General features: G+C 37.6%; 1 protein-coding gene across 3 annotated transcripts in view; it reads right to left on the bottom strand.

Annotated features, from left to right (window-relative positions):
* Nucleotides 1-18497, bottom strand: part of LOC145291563 (uncharacterized) — a 238230-nt gene that overhangs the window by 28062 nt on the left and 191671 nt on the right. The window contains exon 25 of one of the 3 annotated variants that reach the window (XM_080137628.1): nt 5789-5995. The exons of the other annotated variants lie outside the window; for them this stretch is intronic. Within the exon in view, the coding sequence (XP_079993754.1) occupies nt 5952-5995 (44 nt within the window). The 3' untranslated portion in view covers nt 5789-5951. Of the gene's footprint in view, nt 1-5788; nt 5996-18497 lie in introns of those variants that run through there. 3 annotated transcript variants of the gene reach the window in all.

The following is an 18497-nucleotide window of genomic DNA, read 5'->3' as shown; positions in this document are numbered from 1 at the left end:
ATATTGTAAAACTGAACTTAAGTTAAGAAGACTATGTTATAAAATAGCACGATAACATAAAAACCTTTTTTTAATCATTTATTTCAAAATATTGAGTTGAATGTATAGTGTACATTCAAGAAAATTACAATGGTTTTTTTTTGTTTATTTAAAAGAAATTTGGACAGTGAATGTTTGTCTAATGCAAACAGAACTTTTTTTACATATAAAAGCAGATAATTCTTATGAAAAGTGAAAATCGGTGAAAATACAGAAATTTGTTTTACAAAATAGTCTTCTATAACACCCAAAATAATGTAATAGCTTTTTTTAAAAACAATAACAAAATGTCAATTTGATGTGGCTCATAATATTTAACTTGAAAACAAACGCCAAATAAAAAACAAAAACTAAGAAGAAGCAAAAATGTATGTTTTTCATAAAAAGGAATTAGTGTGGCCGATTTTGTTTCCTTAATGCAAATAGGAGAAATTCAGGGGAATACTCTTATGTATAAGTGAATAAACAAAGAAAACAGTTCAGTTATTTATGTAGTTGGACTTGACATTTTGGCTTATCATCAATGTCACGTGATACAAACAAACTGCGATATGCGAGTAGATTAACATATTCAAAAGGAAAACACGAATCAAACAAACTACGAATGGGCTAACTGACACAGCGTCACAGAGGGCAAGCGATAAACAGGAGAGAGTGGGAGAATGTGAGAGAGAGGGGGAGCAAGTAATAATAGAAGTGAGTGAAAGTAGAAGAAGGTTGCATTTATATTCGCTCTCTATCGCCTCCACAACAGCAGAGTTACTATCTTTAAGAGCATATCTGAAAAAATTGACCACATCCTGTCTGCTCATCCTTCAGCTAACATCCACATTTGTGGTGACTTCAATGTCCACAATGCGGAATGGCTGACCAACTCTAACAAGACAGATGATGAGGGGAGGTTCTGTCATGATTTTGCCATTGCCTATGACCTCACCCAGATTGTCCACAAACCCACACGAGTGCCCGATATTTCCGGTCAGTATGCTAGCCTTCTAGACCTTTTTCTCACAACTTCCCTTGAGCTATGTTCAAGTTCCATTCTGTCTCCTCTTGGATCTTCCGACCATGCGGTTGTATTAGTTAAGATAAAAACGAAATGCAATAAGTCTGGAGATGTACCTCTCCCCCATACCGTATATCGATACTCTACCGCTGACTGGGATAGCTTCCATACACTTATATCCGATCTACCACTGCATTCCATGTTTAAAAAATATGTGTCCTTCATAGTATCAGACCTGACTGAATGGCTAATTGTAGGCATAGACCGATTCATACCATCCAAAAATTTTCAACAAAAACCTAACAGCCAGCCATGGTTCTTCCCAGAATGTGCTGCTGCCATTGCGCACAGAAATCACTTTTTCCATAGCTACCAATGTAATAGATGCACTGAGACTAAAGCTGCCTTCAGAACTGCCAGCAACCACTGCAAAAGAGTAATAAAAATACAAGAGAACTATATGCTCAGTCCGTTAAATCCAAAGTAGCTGAGCAGCGGTTTGGTTCCCACCAGTTTTGGCAAATAACAAATAGGATCCTGAACAGAAGCGTGCGTTCTATCCTAACTATCATCAATGGACCTGAAGTCATCTCGTCAGCGTCAGACAAGGCCAAACTATTTGCCAAGAACTTTTCAGCTAATTCTACCCTATGCAACGAAAGCCACCAACTCCCGTATTTCCTCCTATAACAGACAACACACTATGCAACATATGCATATCTAAGCTAATCAAAAACCTTGATTCCAGTAAAGCAACTGGCCCTGATGACATTCCAATTATAGTACTGAAAAAGCTTCAACCAGAACTTGCCCCCATACTTATAAAACTCTTTAAGCGCTGCTTTAAAGAGAATTGCTTCCCAACACCCTGGAAAACCTGTATTTAAGAACTCAGGTGATAAGTCCTCTCCCTCTCAGTACAGACCAATAAGTCTCCTGTGTGTCATGAGTAAGCTGCTGGAATCCATATTAAATAGAGAAGTAGTCAACCACCTCAGCAGAAATAACCTTCTTAGTGACATGCAATATGGTTTCCGTTCTGCCAGATCTACAGCAGACGTGCTTACTATTATATCTCATAGGATTAGCGAATCTCTTGACAAAAGCTTCCTCTCTAGGGCAATTATTCTTGACATATCAAAGGCCTCCTTCACAAGATTTCCAGCTACGGTATAACTGGAAATGTTTTCTCGATCATAAAATCATTTCTCTCCGATAGGCTGATAAGAGTAGGAGTTGATGGGCAGAAATCAGAGGCCATCTATATTAATGCTGGAATCCCTCAGGGGTCCATCCTAGGCCAAATTCTCTTCCTGATATACATCAATGATCTCCCAAAACACATACTTACATCATTCGTTGACATCTATGATGATGACACGACCATCTATGGCAACACATCAAAGGCTGTAAATGACAAAGTTCTGTCAGATTCTGTCTCCTCTGATCTTGAGTGAGTGATACAGTGGGGGAAGAGGTGGCTGGTTACTTTTAATGCATCTAAAACCAAACTCCTATCTTTACATCATCAATGCTCTGATCCCCATCTGGCATCAATTGATATGGGTGGCTCTCTTCTAGGGGAAGCTCCATGTTTTGATAAGCTTCTGGGCTTGACCTTTACCCCTGACCTGAAATGGAATGTGTACATCAAGTCAGTAGCCAAGGTCGCTGGAAAAATGGTAGGATCCTTCTACTGCTCCAAAAAATATCTCACCCCTGATGCAATTCTCTATCTGTATAAAAGCCAAGTACGTCCAAGGATGGAGTACTGCTGCCACATCTGGACAGGAGCTGCTAAAAACAGCCTATCCTGCCTTGACAAAGTACAAAATAGGCTTTGTGGCCAAGTGGGTGATGCCCTTTTCTCTTCCCTGCAACCTCTCTCCCACAGGGGAGACGTTGCGAGCCTGTCTTTGTTTTACCATTACTACCATGGCAGGTGCTCGTCTGAACTCCAATTTCTGGTCCCCCTTTGCCAATCTTTCACGATAAACACCCGCCTAGCTGAAACCGCTGTCAAAAATTTTCCCCACTCTTTATCTGCGCCAAAATCAAAACGTAGATTCGATGAACAAAGCTTCTTTCTTAGAAGTGCACACCTGTGGAACTGTTTCCCACCTGACTACAACTGTCACAAAGTGGAGGAATACATATAATAGCATATGTAATGGTTTAATACCGTAAAAGACCAGAAATGATATATGGTTTAAGATGGAGACAAAATGATCATTACCAAATTTCTGTCTTCACATAAGCTCTCGGCTGGTCCTATTGATATTTTTTCCTTCCAATATTTTCCACAAAGATCATCTGCCCCTTTGCCGCACATTGATCAGCATCTTACGTCAGATTAATGTCAAATCCGAGCATGACGTTATATTCCGAGCAAAGCCGAGTGGATGGTTAGTTACAATTTTTTTTTTACAGAGGGGAGTCATCATTTATCAAGGCCCGGAGGCCATTCGAGGATAAGGGTTATTGAATGTACATTAGTCAATGGGATAATATCGTAATAATCGTTAGTAGTGGAAATTTGGTAAATTGAATTACTTAAGGGGACGGTTCATCAAGAATTCTCTACCACCAATAGCAATGGCCAAAGAATCTTTATCTGAAAGTACATCTTTTAAACAACTCGGCCTAACGTTCACAGGAAACATGAGTTGGAATAATTACATTGAGAGTATTGCCAGGACCGTTGCGAGAAAGTTAGGTTCTCTCTATCGTGCTAGAAAGCTACTAACGCCCGAAAGTATCCTGTACCTCTATAAGGCCACCATTCGCCCATGTATGGAGTATTGTTGTCATATTTGGGCTGGTGCATCTGCTACTAGTCTGTCACTCCTAGACAGGGTTCAAAAGAGTCCCCAACCTAATAGGTCCTGAACTGTCATCTAGGCTTCAGCTTCTGTCCCATCGACGAAATGTAGCATCCCTTTGCCTGTTCTACAAGTATTTTAATGGTGAATGCTCTGACGAACTGCAAGGACTTCTACCCCCTCGACGTAAATACCCCCAACAGACCCAACAAGCAGCTAAATCCCACCCTTTCACAGTTAAGATCCCTAGATGTAAGAGATACTTCTACTCCAGTAGTTTCTTCCCCAGAACCGCTGGACTTTGGAATTCCCTTCCAAGTTCCTGCTTCCCCAACTGTACTGACATGCAGAAGTTCAAGTGTAACGTGAACCGACATCTTGCTGCCTAACTCTCCACATAGTACCCCTGTAGCTTATGTTCCTGATAGTAGCCCCCTACATCAAAGTGGCAATGTGCCTTGTTTGAGGTGAAATTGTAATTTTAAAAAAAAATTTGTTTGCGTTGGACTTGAAGACAACCAAATTGTAGTCAGCTGGAAAACAGACAAACGGAAGAGAGTTCTACTGGCGTTCTGAGAAAGATGTTTTGTTCATGGAATATCTGTTTTAGTTTAGGCACAGATAGAGTGGGGAAATTTATTGACAGTGGTTTCAACTAGACGAGTGTTTTTTTGTGAAAGTTTGGTGAAAGAGAAGCATAGATTGCCATAGAAATAATAATAAAGCAGAGATAGGCTCGCAACATCTGTGAAAGGAGGTGGCAGGAAAGCGAAAAGGGCATCCCCCACTAAAATGCCAAGTCTATTTTTAATTCTGTCAAGGCAGGATAAGCTGCTTCTAGCAGCTCTTGCCCAGATGTGGCAACAGTACTCACTTCTTGGATAAACTTGGCTTTTATATAGATAGAGAATTGCATCAGTAGTGAGATATCTACTGGAGCGGTAGAAGGATCCCACCATTTTTTCAGCGACCTTGACAACAGATTTGATGTGTGTGTTCCATTTCAGATCAGGAGTAAAGGTCAAGCCCAGAAGCTTATCAAAACATGGAGTCTCCCCCGAGAGCCATTTATTTCAATTGGTGCCAGATGAGAATCAGAGCGTTGATGATGTAAAGACAAAAGCTTGGTTTCAGATGCATTAAAAGTAATCAGCCACCTCTTTCCCCATTGTACCACATGCTCATGATCAGAAGAGCGAGATCAGAGAGAACTTGGTCATTTACAGACTTTGATGTGTTGCCATAGATGCTAGTGTTATCAGCATAAATGACTACAAATGATTTAAGGATGTGTTTTGGGACATCATCGATGTAGATCAGGAAGAGAGTTTGGCCCAGGATTATATATTGATACATTTTTATTCAATAAATGTTTTCGTTTTCAAAGATTTTTGTGTTCGGAAAAAAATGTTATTTGTTTTCCATGTTATTTGATCAAGATAACAAAGAGTTATCGCCCCCTAACAATGGCGCCGTCCTTGTAATGCAGAAGTGCCTGAAACTGTTAAGTAAAATATTAAAAGATTTCATTTTCATAATTTATTTTTATTCCAAACAAAAGTTTATTCGTAGAATTTTTTACAAATCTCCAAGCTTTCATTTCAAAATCACAGTAGCAATGGAAGTCGTGACATTAAAGACCGGAAATCCAGATACCAAAAAACCGGAAGTAGGAATACTCATCTTCCAAGCCTTACACTGGTTTAGTCTTTGATAGTTTGCTGCGCCATTGCTTCGAATAATTAAAAATACTTTCGGCCATTTTAACTGCCATGCGATTATCCATATTACACCACTATATATATATATATATATATATATATATATATATATATATATATATATATATATATAGATAGATAGATAGATAGATAGATAGATAGATAGATATAGATATATAGATAGATATATGAATTTTATAAATTCTTTTCCTCCATTAAATAAATTTTTTTTGTTGTCATTTTTTTTTTTTTGTTAAACCGTTTTTATTTGGATGGAGGAAGTCACTTGGACATGTAAATAAACGTGTTTCATAACTGAGAGTCGGTGTTGATGCCGCTGATGGGTTTCTAGGTCGACTTTCGTCACGGAGAAATCGGACACACCTTCCACAAACAAAGCCCCACACCTATGTTCAAAAATAAAAGAGACGGTAATCTTTTGTGAACATTAAAAAAAAAAAAAATAGGTAACATAACGTCTACATTTGTTTCTGATGAAGTCGTTTCATAATAAAGAAGAAACATTCCAAAATCCTATCCTGTGATTTTATTGCAATGTGACTATTTGGTAATATCAGGGTAGGAGGACGTCGACACCTCTGTACAAGAACTGCTAAATCCTAACATCGTCATTTCCCCTGAAATATATATATAGAATAAATTTCCCCTGATATATATATATATATATATATATATATATATATATATATAGAATAAATGACAAAAAGTTATATTCCAAAGTTCATGATGTTGACCATCTTATAATTTGTTCCTTTAATTCAGTTGACATACAATTCTTGACAGTATCTGTTTCGTAGCGCAAACTCAATAACTTTATTATTATATCAATCAGTGAATCTATTATGCCCTTAACTCAATATAGCGTAATGGAAAAATAAAAAGGTAATTGAAACTTCTCTTCCAATTTTCAGATTTTAATCATGTCAAATCACACTTCAGTTTCTTTTGACGAATTGATTGTTGCTATTTCTGCTGATGAAGTTTTTGTCATTTATTCTCTATATTGCTCTGTAATTACATTGAGCTTTTTAAATAAGGATTGATATATATTATAAGAAAATATATTTACAGAAATATATATATATATATATATATATATATATATATATATATACTTGTTTATTGTTATATAAACATGTTTACATCCCGCTGCTACAAACAGCCATTTGTTTCAATCAAACAACAGACATCATCAGGCAGCGACTTGACTATTCAAATGTTCAATGAATAATCTTATTCATTAAAAATTTGAATAGTCAAGTCGCTGCCTGATGATATCTGTTGTTTGAAGTCGCTGCCTGATGATATCTGTTGTTTGATTGAAACAAATGCCCGTTTGTAGCAGCGGGATGTAAACATGTTTATATAACAATAAACCAGTATTATTAGCTCTTTTTATTGAGCACTATCTAACAACCTCGTTGAATTCACTAGTCTATTACTTTTGAATAACAAAAACCCGAGTATGTATATATATATATATATATATATATATATATATATAAAAGTGAAAGTGTCTGTGTGTCTGTCTGTGTACATTTCCCTACGCAATAACTCTGTCAATTTTTAGTCTACAGACTCGAAATTTGATATACAAGGTACTGAGATTTGGGAAAATCTATGTGATCGGTTTTCGGCCAGAACTTTGGCTATTAAGAGGCCAAAGTTCAACGATTTGACCTTTGAGAACTCTACAAAACTCCTCCAACAATTTTGAGTCTAAACACTTTACATTTTAGATATAGGTTCCTTGGACATGGATCTAACTTAATAACTTGATTTGGGCCCAAAAAAATAAATGTTAATGGGTCATAATAGGGGTCAAAGTTTAAAAAATTGACCTTTTTTTTTTTTTTTGCTCAGCTTACACCTCTGGGCAACGCCGAGCACCCATGCTAGTATATCTATAAAAGTGAACGTGTCTGTCTGTGTGTGTGTACATTTCCCTACATAATAACTCTGTCAATTTTTAGTCTACAGACTCGAAATTTGATATACAGTGTACTGAGATTTGGGAAAATTTTTGTGATCTGCTTTTGGCCGTTTTTTTTTTTTTTGCTCAACATACACCTCCAAACACCCGGGCAACGCCGTGAACCCATGCGTTGTATATATATATTACAATCAAATAATATTTATTAATTTTTACCTATAGACACTAGCATGTGATGCTTACGCAATCATTAGTGTAGGATAAAAATTCCTGCCAGTCATGAGATTCAAACCCAGCCACGAAGCCACCTTTTTATTCCATTTGCCAAAACTCTACCTTAGGGGCACTAAACAATTGCCATGGAAATGAAGAGAATTAAGAACTTTCATGGCAGGTGCTCGTCTGAACTCCAATCTCTGGTCCCCCCTCGCCAGTCTTTCACGAAAAACACCCGTCTAGCTGAATCCACTGTGAAAAATTTCCCCCACTCTATATCTGTGCCTAAATCAAAACGCGGATTCCATGAACAAAGCTTCTTTCTTAGAACTGCACGCCTGTGGAACTCTGTTCCGTCTGCCTGCTTCCTTCGGACTACAACTTGGATGTCTTCAAGTCCAATGTTAACAAGATGTTTCCGTCAATAATTACAAGAAACCTTTTTAACCACCAATAGCAATGGCTAAAGATAAATTACCTGAAAGTTCTTCTTTCAAACTCCTCAGCTTAACGTTCACAGGAAACATGAATTGGAACAGATACATTGAGAGCATTGTCAAGGCCACTGCAAGGAAGCTGGGCTTTCTCTATCGTGTTAGAAAGCTACTTACGCCTGACAGTATCCTGTATCTCTACAAGGCCACCATTCGCTCATGTATGGAGTATTGTTGTCACATTTGGGCTCGTGCATATGCTACTAGTCTCTCGCTTCTGGACAGGATTCAAAAGAGAGTCGCCAGCATGATAGGTCCTAAACTGTTATCAAAACTTCAACCTCTGTCCCATCGATGAAATGTTGCATCCCTCTGCCTGTTCTACAAGTATTTTAATGGTGAATGTTTGTACCCCTTTGACGTAAATACCCCCGACAAACCCGACAACCAGCTAAATCCCACAGTTGAGATCCCTAGATGTAAGAAAGCCTTCTACTCTAATAGTTTCTTCTCCAGAACTGCTAGACTTTGGAACTCCCTTCCAGGTTCCTGCTTTCCCAACTGTACTGACATGCAGAAGTTCAACTGTAATGTGAATGGACATCTTGCTACTCAACTCCTAACATAGTATCCCTGCAACTTATGCCCTCGATAGTAGCCCTCCACATCAAAGTAGCATTGTGCTTTGTTTAGGGTGAAAATGGAATAAAAATTAAAAAAAAAAAAACTTTGGAGACAAGAGGCTTCATAATATCTATATATCTATAAAAGTGTGTGTGTGTGTGTGTGTGTGCATGTGTCTGTCTGCGTACATTTCGCTACACCATAACTCCGTCAATTTTAAGTCTACAGACTCGAAATTTGATATATAGGGTATTGAGACTCGGAAAAATCTTTATAATCCGTTTTCGGACAAAAATTTGGCTGTTAAGAGGTCAATGTTCAATGATTTGACCTTTGAGAACTCTACCAAACTCCTCCGGCAATTTTGGGTATAAACAATGGAAATTTTAGATATAAGTTCCTTGGACATAGATCTTACTTAATAACTTGATTTGAGCTAAAACAATAAATGTTAAGGGGTCATAATAGGGGTCAAAGTTTTTTAAAATTTGACCGCTGCCGTTTCTCAAATTACTCAGACAATTTCTGGTCTAAACATTTGAAATTTTACATAAAGGGTATTCATAGAGCAAGCTTTTTAATCGGTTTGAGCCTGCCTTCCTACTACCACTTTTTGTTTTGTTCAACACACCTACAAACACTCGGGCAACGCCGGGCACCCATGCTAGTATATATATATATATATATATATATATATATATATATATATATATATATATATTAAAAAAGAAAAGGTCTTCCTCACGAATTTCATTACAAAGACAAACAACTTCTACGGACTGCTCAAAATACACAAATCTGACGAAATAACACATGCCATTGACACACAAAACTCAGAATATATTAGCGCCCCAAACCCTAGTGACCTTACATTTAGACCCATTGTGGCAGGACCAGCCTGTCCGACAAGCAGACTTAGCAACTTAATAGACATCCTATTAAAACCTTTCACAGATCTAGTTACTGCCTTACCACATACAGTAGAAAACGGGACACTATTAGTTACATTTGACGTTAGCAGTTTACATAGTAACATACTCCATGAATTATGAAAAGAAGCAATAACATTTTGGATCAACAGACACGCACAAACACTACATCCTAGATTCACAAAACAATTCATTATCGATAGTATAGACATAATCCTAAATAATAATTCCTTCGAATTCAATAATGGCAACTACATCCAAACACTAGATACAGCAATGGGAACGAAGATGGCACCAACATACGCAAGCCTTACACTAGCCTACCTAGAAGAAACTTTATAAAAAAGATAGAACAAAAATTTGGCCACAGCCATAAAAAACTGTTTATAGAATCCTGGAAAAGATACCTTGATGACTACTTCATCCTATGGAAACCCAGATGAGGGGACATCACAGACTTAGACACCATACTCCAAAACATAAACCCCAAAATTAAATTCACCATAGAACAAAGCTCTACAGAATTACCCTTCCTAGATATACTGATAAAGATTAAAGACAATAACATTATCAGAGTCATTTACCGCAAAACCACAGACACCCAACAATACCTACACTTTAAAAGTCACCACCCTGAAAGCTGCATAAAAGCCATTCTCTACACCCTAGCACGTAGAATCTGCACCATAATCACAGACAAAAACCTTCGGACAATCCGACTCAAGGTACTACGAATGAATCTTGGAAAAAGAAAATACCCACCACAACCTATAGACAAAGGGATCCAAGTTTGTTTTTTTATTACATTTTCACCCCAAACAAGGCAAATTGCCACTTTGGTGTAGGGGGCTACTATCAGGGGCAACAACTACTGGGGTACTATGTGGGATTTGGGCAGCAAGATGTCAGTTCACGTTGCACTTGAACTTCTGCACATCAGTACAGTTGGGGAAGCAGTGACCCGGAATGGAATTCCAGAGTCTAGCGGTTCTGGGGAAGAAACTACTGGAGTAGAAAGATCTTTTACATCTAGGGATCTCAACTGTGTGGGGGTGGGATTTAGCAGCCTGTCGGGTTTGTCGAGGGTGTTCACATCATGAGGGCACACAAGTGCTTGCAGTTCGCCAGAGCATTCACCGTTAAAGTACTTGTAGAAAAGGCAGAGGGATGCAACGTTTCGTTGATGGGACAGAGGTTGAAGCTTAGATGCCAGTTCAGGGCCTATCAGGTTGCTACTCTCTTTTGAACATTGTCACGGAGCGAGAGACTAGTAGCAGATGCACCAACCCAAATGTGACAGCAATACTCCATACAGGATACTGTTGGGTGTTAGTAGTTTTCTAGCACGGTAGAGAGAGCCCACCTTTCTTGCAGCGGCCCTGGCAATGCCCTCGATGTAATTGTTCCAACTCATGTTTCCTGTGAACGTTAGGCCAAGGAGTTTAAAAGATGTACTTTCAGAAAAAGAGTTGTTGGCCATTGCTATTGGTGGTAGAGAAGGTTTTTTGTAATTATTGAATGAAACTAGTTTAGTCTTGGCAGCATTGAATGTGACCATCCATTTTTGTCCCCATTCCACTACAGATTGGAGATCATCCTCTAGTGTTTCTGCCATTTCTTTAGATATGTGTTCATTTGTTTTCCTGTCGTGCCTGCTATAGAGTGTGGTGTCATCAGCATATATACCCATCTCAGAGGCAATTTTGTCGGGGAGGTCATTTATGAATATCAGGAACAGTAGAGGTCCAAAGATAGACCCTTGGGGCACTCCCACATTTATATCATATTGTTTAGATGTACGACCGTGGAAGACAACCTGGATTTTTCTCTTATCTAAGAAGGATTTAATTAAGTATTCTACCAGTGATACCGTATGATCTAATTTTCCCGAGGAGACCCTCATGCCATACCCTGTCAAAAGCCTTAAATATATCTAGAGCTACCGCTCTGCCCTCCCCTACTTTGTCCAGTGAATGGTATATACGTTCAGAGATTACAGTTAGGATGTCTGCTGTGGAACGGGCTTGTCTAAATCCATATTGTTGGTCAGTCAGAAGTTTAGCATCTGTAAGGTGATGGACTAGAACATGGTTAATTAAGGTCTCAAATATTTTGGCAAAAAGTGGGAGGAGACTAATGGGGTGATAATTTAATGGGTCAGTTCTTTCGCCAGAATTCTTGAATACAGTTTTTCAACAGCCAAAGCAAGATTTATTAAGGCATTTGTTGTAGAGTTAGAAGAGAACTGGAGCTACTTCGGCTGAGCACTTTTTTAATATCACAGCTGGGATGAGATCGAGTCCACATGCTTTTGAAGTGTCAAGGTTTTTTATGATAGGATGCACCTGAGCAGGGGTGATTTTCAGATTGTCGAGCGTAGCGTCTGTCCACATAGGGAAGTCAAGTAGGGGGTGGTTGGAAGGGTCCAGTGTGGAGTTTTAAGCAAACCAACTGGCAAGCATGTTAGCCTTCTTGGTTGCAGAGCAAACAACCTCATGATTTTTGGTTAGTGGAGGAATTGTTGATTGCCCATTATTTACTACACTGTTGCAGATTTTCCAGAAGTTCCTAGTTTTTGTGCTTCGATGCGTTTTTTAGTGGTTTCCATAAATTCTCTCTTAGCTGTCGCTATTTCTTTCTTAATGTTACTTCTAGCTTCTATATACTTCTGTCTGTTTGAATTGAACTTATGTCGGTTAAATCTGCGGTATGCATGCTGCCTTTGAGCAATGGCAGTTGCACAGGTCAAAGTAAACCATTGGGGAGAGTGGGGCTTGCTATAAAATTTCCGCATGGGAACATGTGCTTCGATTGCAGTTTTGAACCATTCAGTGGTTTCGTTTGCACACTGTTCAGCAGGAATAGAAAAAATATTTCCTCGTGGGGCATCTCTGATGAGATCCCTGATGGCTTCTCAGTCAGCCTTTTTATAATATCTCGTTGTTTTGAGCACTGGCTCTTCAGTTTTGGGTCTAGAGTTTAGGGCGATTTCAACCATTATCACTGCATGATCAGCATTCCCAAGTGAGCTGTCGGCATTCATTACACAATCATCGGGAACTGTGGTCAAAAACAGATCTAAAAGTGATGCGTGTTCTTCTTCCTAGTCAGAAAAACGGGTTGGAAACGTAACAATTTGCGAAAAATATACCAGTAGAAGATTTGAGAACCCCTAAAAAACGAAACAAAGAACAAATCCTAACATACGTTTCCACACACAACGCAAACATCCCAGAGCTTTTCACAGAGATAACGAAAACCCTCATCCTACTTAACCAAAACAACAAACTAAACTTAAAACAACAAAAATAATAAAAAGCAAACGCCAACCCAAAAACCTAAAACGCATTCTTACTTCATCCAAACTCAATCAAGACACAACAAAAGGAGTCACAAAGTGCAACAAAGAATGATGTGGAGTCTGCAACATAATATTAAACACATACACATTCATGAATCCAATATAAACATTCAAAATTAAAAAAGACCTAGATTGCACCTAAAAGAAATGTGGTCTATGTAATAAAATGTGCAGCATGCGATAAATCCTAGATAGGTGCCACAAAAAACTTTAGTAATAGAGTAGCCCTACATCGAGCCAATATCAAAATCGCAGAAAATAGACACCTGCCTGTATCACAGCATATACACACATGCAGTGGAGGCAGATTCGAGATAATGCCCATCTTCCAAATTGACAACTACTTCTACTTACTAACACAAGAAAAAAACTTCATAGCAAAGTTCAACACCGCTTTAAACATTTCCCAATAATTATACAAATAGATAGGCAAAACACAAAATACACTTACACGCATGCATACTTAGATAAATGTGCACCCTCACACACAAAACAAAACAAGCACAATAAAGCATGCGCACACTTTCACGTGTGCGCACATCCATATCCAGTATAATACCATTTCCCTAAACTAAATAAACAATTAGAACAAAATTCTCTATCTATATAAAAGCCAAGTACGTCCAAGGATGGAATACTGTTGCCATATCTGGGCAGGAGCTGCCAAAAACAGCCTATCATGCCTTGACAGAGTACAAAATAGACTTTGTGGCTTAGTGGGGGATGCCCTTTTCTCTACCCTGCAACCCCTCTCCCACAGAAGAGACGTTGCGAGCCTATCCTTGTTTTATCGTTATTTTCATGGCAGGTGCTCGTCTGAACTCCAATCCCTGGTCCCCCCTCGCCAATCTTTCACGAAAAACACCCGTCTAGCTGAATCCACTGTGAAAAATTTCCCCCACTCTATATCTGTGCCTAAATCAAAACGCGGATTCCATGAACAAAGCTTCTTTCTTAGAACTGCACGCCTGTGGAACTCTGTTCCGTCTGCCTGCTTCCCTCCGGACTACAACTTGGATGTCTTCAAGTCTAATGTTAACAAATTCCTAATGAACCGCCCCCTTAAGTAAACACTCCATCAAATCTCCACACTAACGTAATGTACTTGCAATAACCCTTATCCCTGAGTGGCTTCCGCGCCTTGATAAGTGGTGATCACTGTGTAAAAAAAAAAAAAAAAAAAAATACACCACTCTGCCCACACCTAATAAAAGAAAATCTTTCTAGACAAAGACAACCTTAACCAATATGTGTGTGGTATGTGAGTGGATGGGTGTATGTGGGTGCGTGTGTGTATGTGTGTGTGTGTGCATATATATACATATATGGGTGGATGTATGCATGTGTATGTGTCTATATGTATGTGTGTGTATGGGTGTGCGCCTGCATATGTCTCTATATGTATGCATATGTGTGTGTATGTACCTACATGTGTATGTGTGTGTATATACATATATGTATATATATGTGTGTGTGTGTGTATATATGTATATGTATGTGTGTCTTATTGTGTATGTGTGTGCGTATATATATCATCTGTTATCTATTCTTCATCTTGTTTGGGTGTGTGCGTGTACTTATGTTTAGGTAACTGAGTACATGTATACATATGTGTTTGGATTGGGAAGACAAAGAAAACTTTAACCAATATGTATGTGGGATGTCTGTGTATTATATGTATGTGATTGTGGGAGGGTGTGTATATGTATATGTGTATATTTATATATGTATTTATATATTTATATAAAATGCGTTAAGAAATTCCAACGAGAGAAAGATGTATACTTAAATAAGGGGGTGGTCACCAACAATGTGTATTTTTTAACATTATTTTATTATTCCGTGTTTTGGTTTTTCATTGAAAATTATGTTTAGATTATTGTAATAATGTTTTTAAATCATTGAAATTGTTTTTAACGCGTTTCAGACGTTCTGTGAAGCGTCCTCTTTAGAAAGTATTTAAAATGATTAGAATATATTCAAGACGTGTTAAAAATGAAAAGAACATTTTCGTAGTTCATTTGAAATGTTCCGAGAGGTGGAAACATGTGTACACGATTCTACTTTTCATTCGTATGTCCAATTTTTATTACTGGTTCATTGGGCTGGACCACCACCACCGAGAGAATAGGCCAGTGAACATGACAGCGTAACGTCATTTCCTGATCAACTTGTAGGTACAGATAGTTTCCGGCATTCAACCACGCGGTGACACTAACAGGCATAAAAAATATGGCTGTGTTAACGATTGTCCATGTATGTTCCAAAGAAAAAGAACAATTCTCCATTTGGATATTAATTATTATAATTGCACATTACGATAATTTTAATCTAACAAAATATTGTAAGTGAACTCGTTTTTGAACTTTCATTTTTATCAGAGAAACTCGAATATTTCATTTTGTTTATTTATTTTTTTTTACTGCAAAACAAACAATTTTTATATATTTTCCAGTCGGTTCTTTTAATAATAAAACTTTTCACTGAGCATTTCCAAATATTTTAAAGTTAGCATTTTTCACGGCAGTTTTTTTTTTTTTTTTTTTTTACGATCGGTGAATTTTCAATATTTTAGCACCGGGCGTAATCTATTTCTATGAAATATATTTAAAACTTCAAGTTTTGTCTTTTATAGCATTTTAACTGTAAATAATTTACATGACGGGTTTGTTTTACTATATACTTACATTCGAAACAGTTGTCAAAAAACAAATGTATAACAAATAAATGTCATCAAAGGCAAGATGCCTGTGTTCTTATATATATATATACATATATATATATATATATATATATATATATATATATATATATATATAGTCATCCACATACAGTACTGTTTCGCTGTTTCACAGCTCATCAGTGCGGCTACACAGGCAACTACCTCAAGCCAGGATTGAAACCCGACCGTCTGTACGATAGTCAAGGGTGAGTGTATGCGCATGTGTATATGTATGTGTGTATATATATGTATGCATATATATATATGGGTGGGTGGATGAATGTGTGTGTATGTGTGTGTCCCTGCATATGTCTCTATCACACACATACATACACACATATGCATATGTGTGTATGTATGTGTGTGTGTACCTACATGTGTATGCATGTGTATATGTGTGTATATACATACATATATGTATATATATATATGTGTATGTATATGTATGTGTGTGCGTGTGTGTGTGTATATATATCATCTGTTACCTATTAATGGGTGCCCGGCGTTGCCCGGGTGTTTGGAGGTGTCTGCTGAGCAAAAAAAACAAAAAACGGTCAATTTTTTAAACTTTGACCCCTATTATGACCCCTTAACATTTATTTTTTTTGGCTCAAATCAAGTAATTAAGTTAGATCCATGTCGAAGGAACCTATATCTAAAGTTTCAAGCGTAGACCCAAAATTGTCGGAGGAGTTTGGCAGAGTTCTCAAAGGTAAAATCGTTGAACTTTGACCCCTTAATCGAAAAATCTCTGGCCAAAAACCGATCACATCGATTTTCCCAAATCTCAGTAACTTGTATATCAAATTTCGAGTCTGTAGACTAAAAATTGACAGAGTTATTGCGTAGGGAAATGTACACAGATACTTTCACGTTTATTTATATATATATATATATATATTTCATAAGTATATAAATATATAAGATATATATCTATATATCTATAAAAGTGAAAGTGTTTGTCTGTCTGTCTGTCTGTGTACATTTCCCTACACAATAACTCTGTCAATTTCTACAGATTCGAAATTTGATATACAGGATATTGAGATTTGGCAAAATCTTTGGAATCGGTTTTTGGCCAGAAATTTGGCCGTTAAGAGGTCAAAGTTCAACAATTTGACCTTTGAGAACTCTACCAAACTCCTCCGACAATTTTGGGTATAAACAATGCAAACAAGATATAGGTTTCTTGGACATGGATCTAACTTAATAACTTGATTTGAGCCCAAAACAATAAATGTTAACGGGTCATAATAGGGGTCAAAGTAAAAAAAAAAAATTGACCATTACGGTCTCTACCAAATTACTCAGACAATTTCTGGTCTAAATATTTGAAATTTTACATAAAGGGTATTCAAAGATAGGGTAAGCTTTTTAATTCGTTTGGGTAGAAAATTTTAGCTATAAATGTATCGATGTATGTTTGCATGTCTGCCTAAAACTTTTGACAGAGGCAATGGATCAGTATCGTGTTTAAGTTCGACCCTTCAGACGACAAGGGGTCGCTTTTTTCGCCACTATTTTTGAAAGTCATCCCCTCTTTCTGATTGTCTAGCCTTAATTAAAACCTACGTAACTTCTGGTTTGGCAGTGGTCGTAACAGCAAAGACGTCACGTTTTTCCCATTCTTTTCCTCCTTCACAGTACGGGTTCGAGCCTGCCTCCCCACTACCACTTTTTTTTTTTTTTTCTCAACATACACCTCCAAAAACCCGGGCAACGCCGGGCTGAAATGCTAGTATATATATATATATACTAGCATGGGTGCTGGTGTGCATCGTTCATCGGTTGAATCAACGAACGATCAGTCGTTGAGTTTTTCAATGTGAGCAACTAACTCGTTTTGAACTGCACGTTTGTTTTGTATGTGGCGAAATCCATGAGGGTTCGGGTTTTAAGAATTACTCGTAAGTCGTCAGAGAAAGTTTGAAAAGTTGTTTGTTGAGCTTGACTTTTTACATTTTGTATGAACTCAAGAGGTCGGTGTTGGTACGGTGCTCAGTTGGTTGAACTGTTCTGGGTGGAATGTCATCTTCTTCGAACAGATGCAGCCTGCATCCAAGGATGATGTGGGTTTTATCGTCATCTTCCTTGCCTACTGCTCCTTTCTGCATGTGTCTTAGAATCACGTCGGGGTCACCACTTGTTGCTGTTTACTTTTTGCCCGTGTCTACCTTGTTAGTTGTTGAATCAATTGTCCCTGGACGACAGGCCCCGCAACACTATCATAGCTTAAATCAGGATCCAATCTCTTAATCCGACTTGTGATAAACCCAATATCTTAACTACACTTTTTGCTGAATTGAAAAAAGAGCGGTCTTCATTAGTGAAATGAGCGTCGTCTTTCGCTTTCATTTTAGCTTAAGATTATATTAGGAGTCGAAACGAGAGGAGGGAAGAGTAAAAACAAGTAATATGCTGTTATGAGTGAAGAAACATAATAGTGACCCCTATCCAACGTCTTTAGTATAAGTTATGCAAATATATAGGGCAATTAAGCTACACAGAAATGTGGAAGACTGTATAGCTTAATTGCCATATATATTTTCATAACTTACTACCTAGCTCTATTCACGTATTGAGTACTTTTGGAGTAAGTACTGAAAATCGATACATATATTATATCTCTTTATACCATTTCATGCAGATACATGAAATATATATATATA

The sequence above is a fragment of the Euprymna scolopes genome, chromosome 12 (genome assembly GCF_053919585.1).
Source record: "Euprymna scolopes isolate OS-2025 chromosome 12, ASM5391958v1, whole genome shotgun sequence".
Classification (NCBI taxonomy): domain Eukaryota; kingdom Metazoa; phylum Mollusca; class Cephalopoda; order Sepiida; family Sepiolidae; genus Euprymna; species Euprymna scolopes.
Note: the sequence above shows the minus strand (reverse complement) of the source record. Positions and strands in the feature narration are given on the sequence as shown.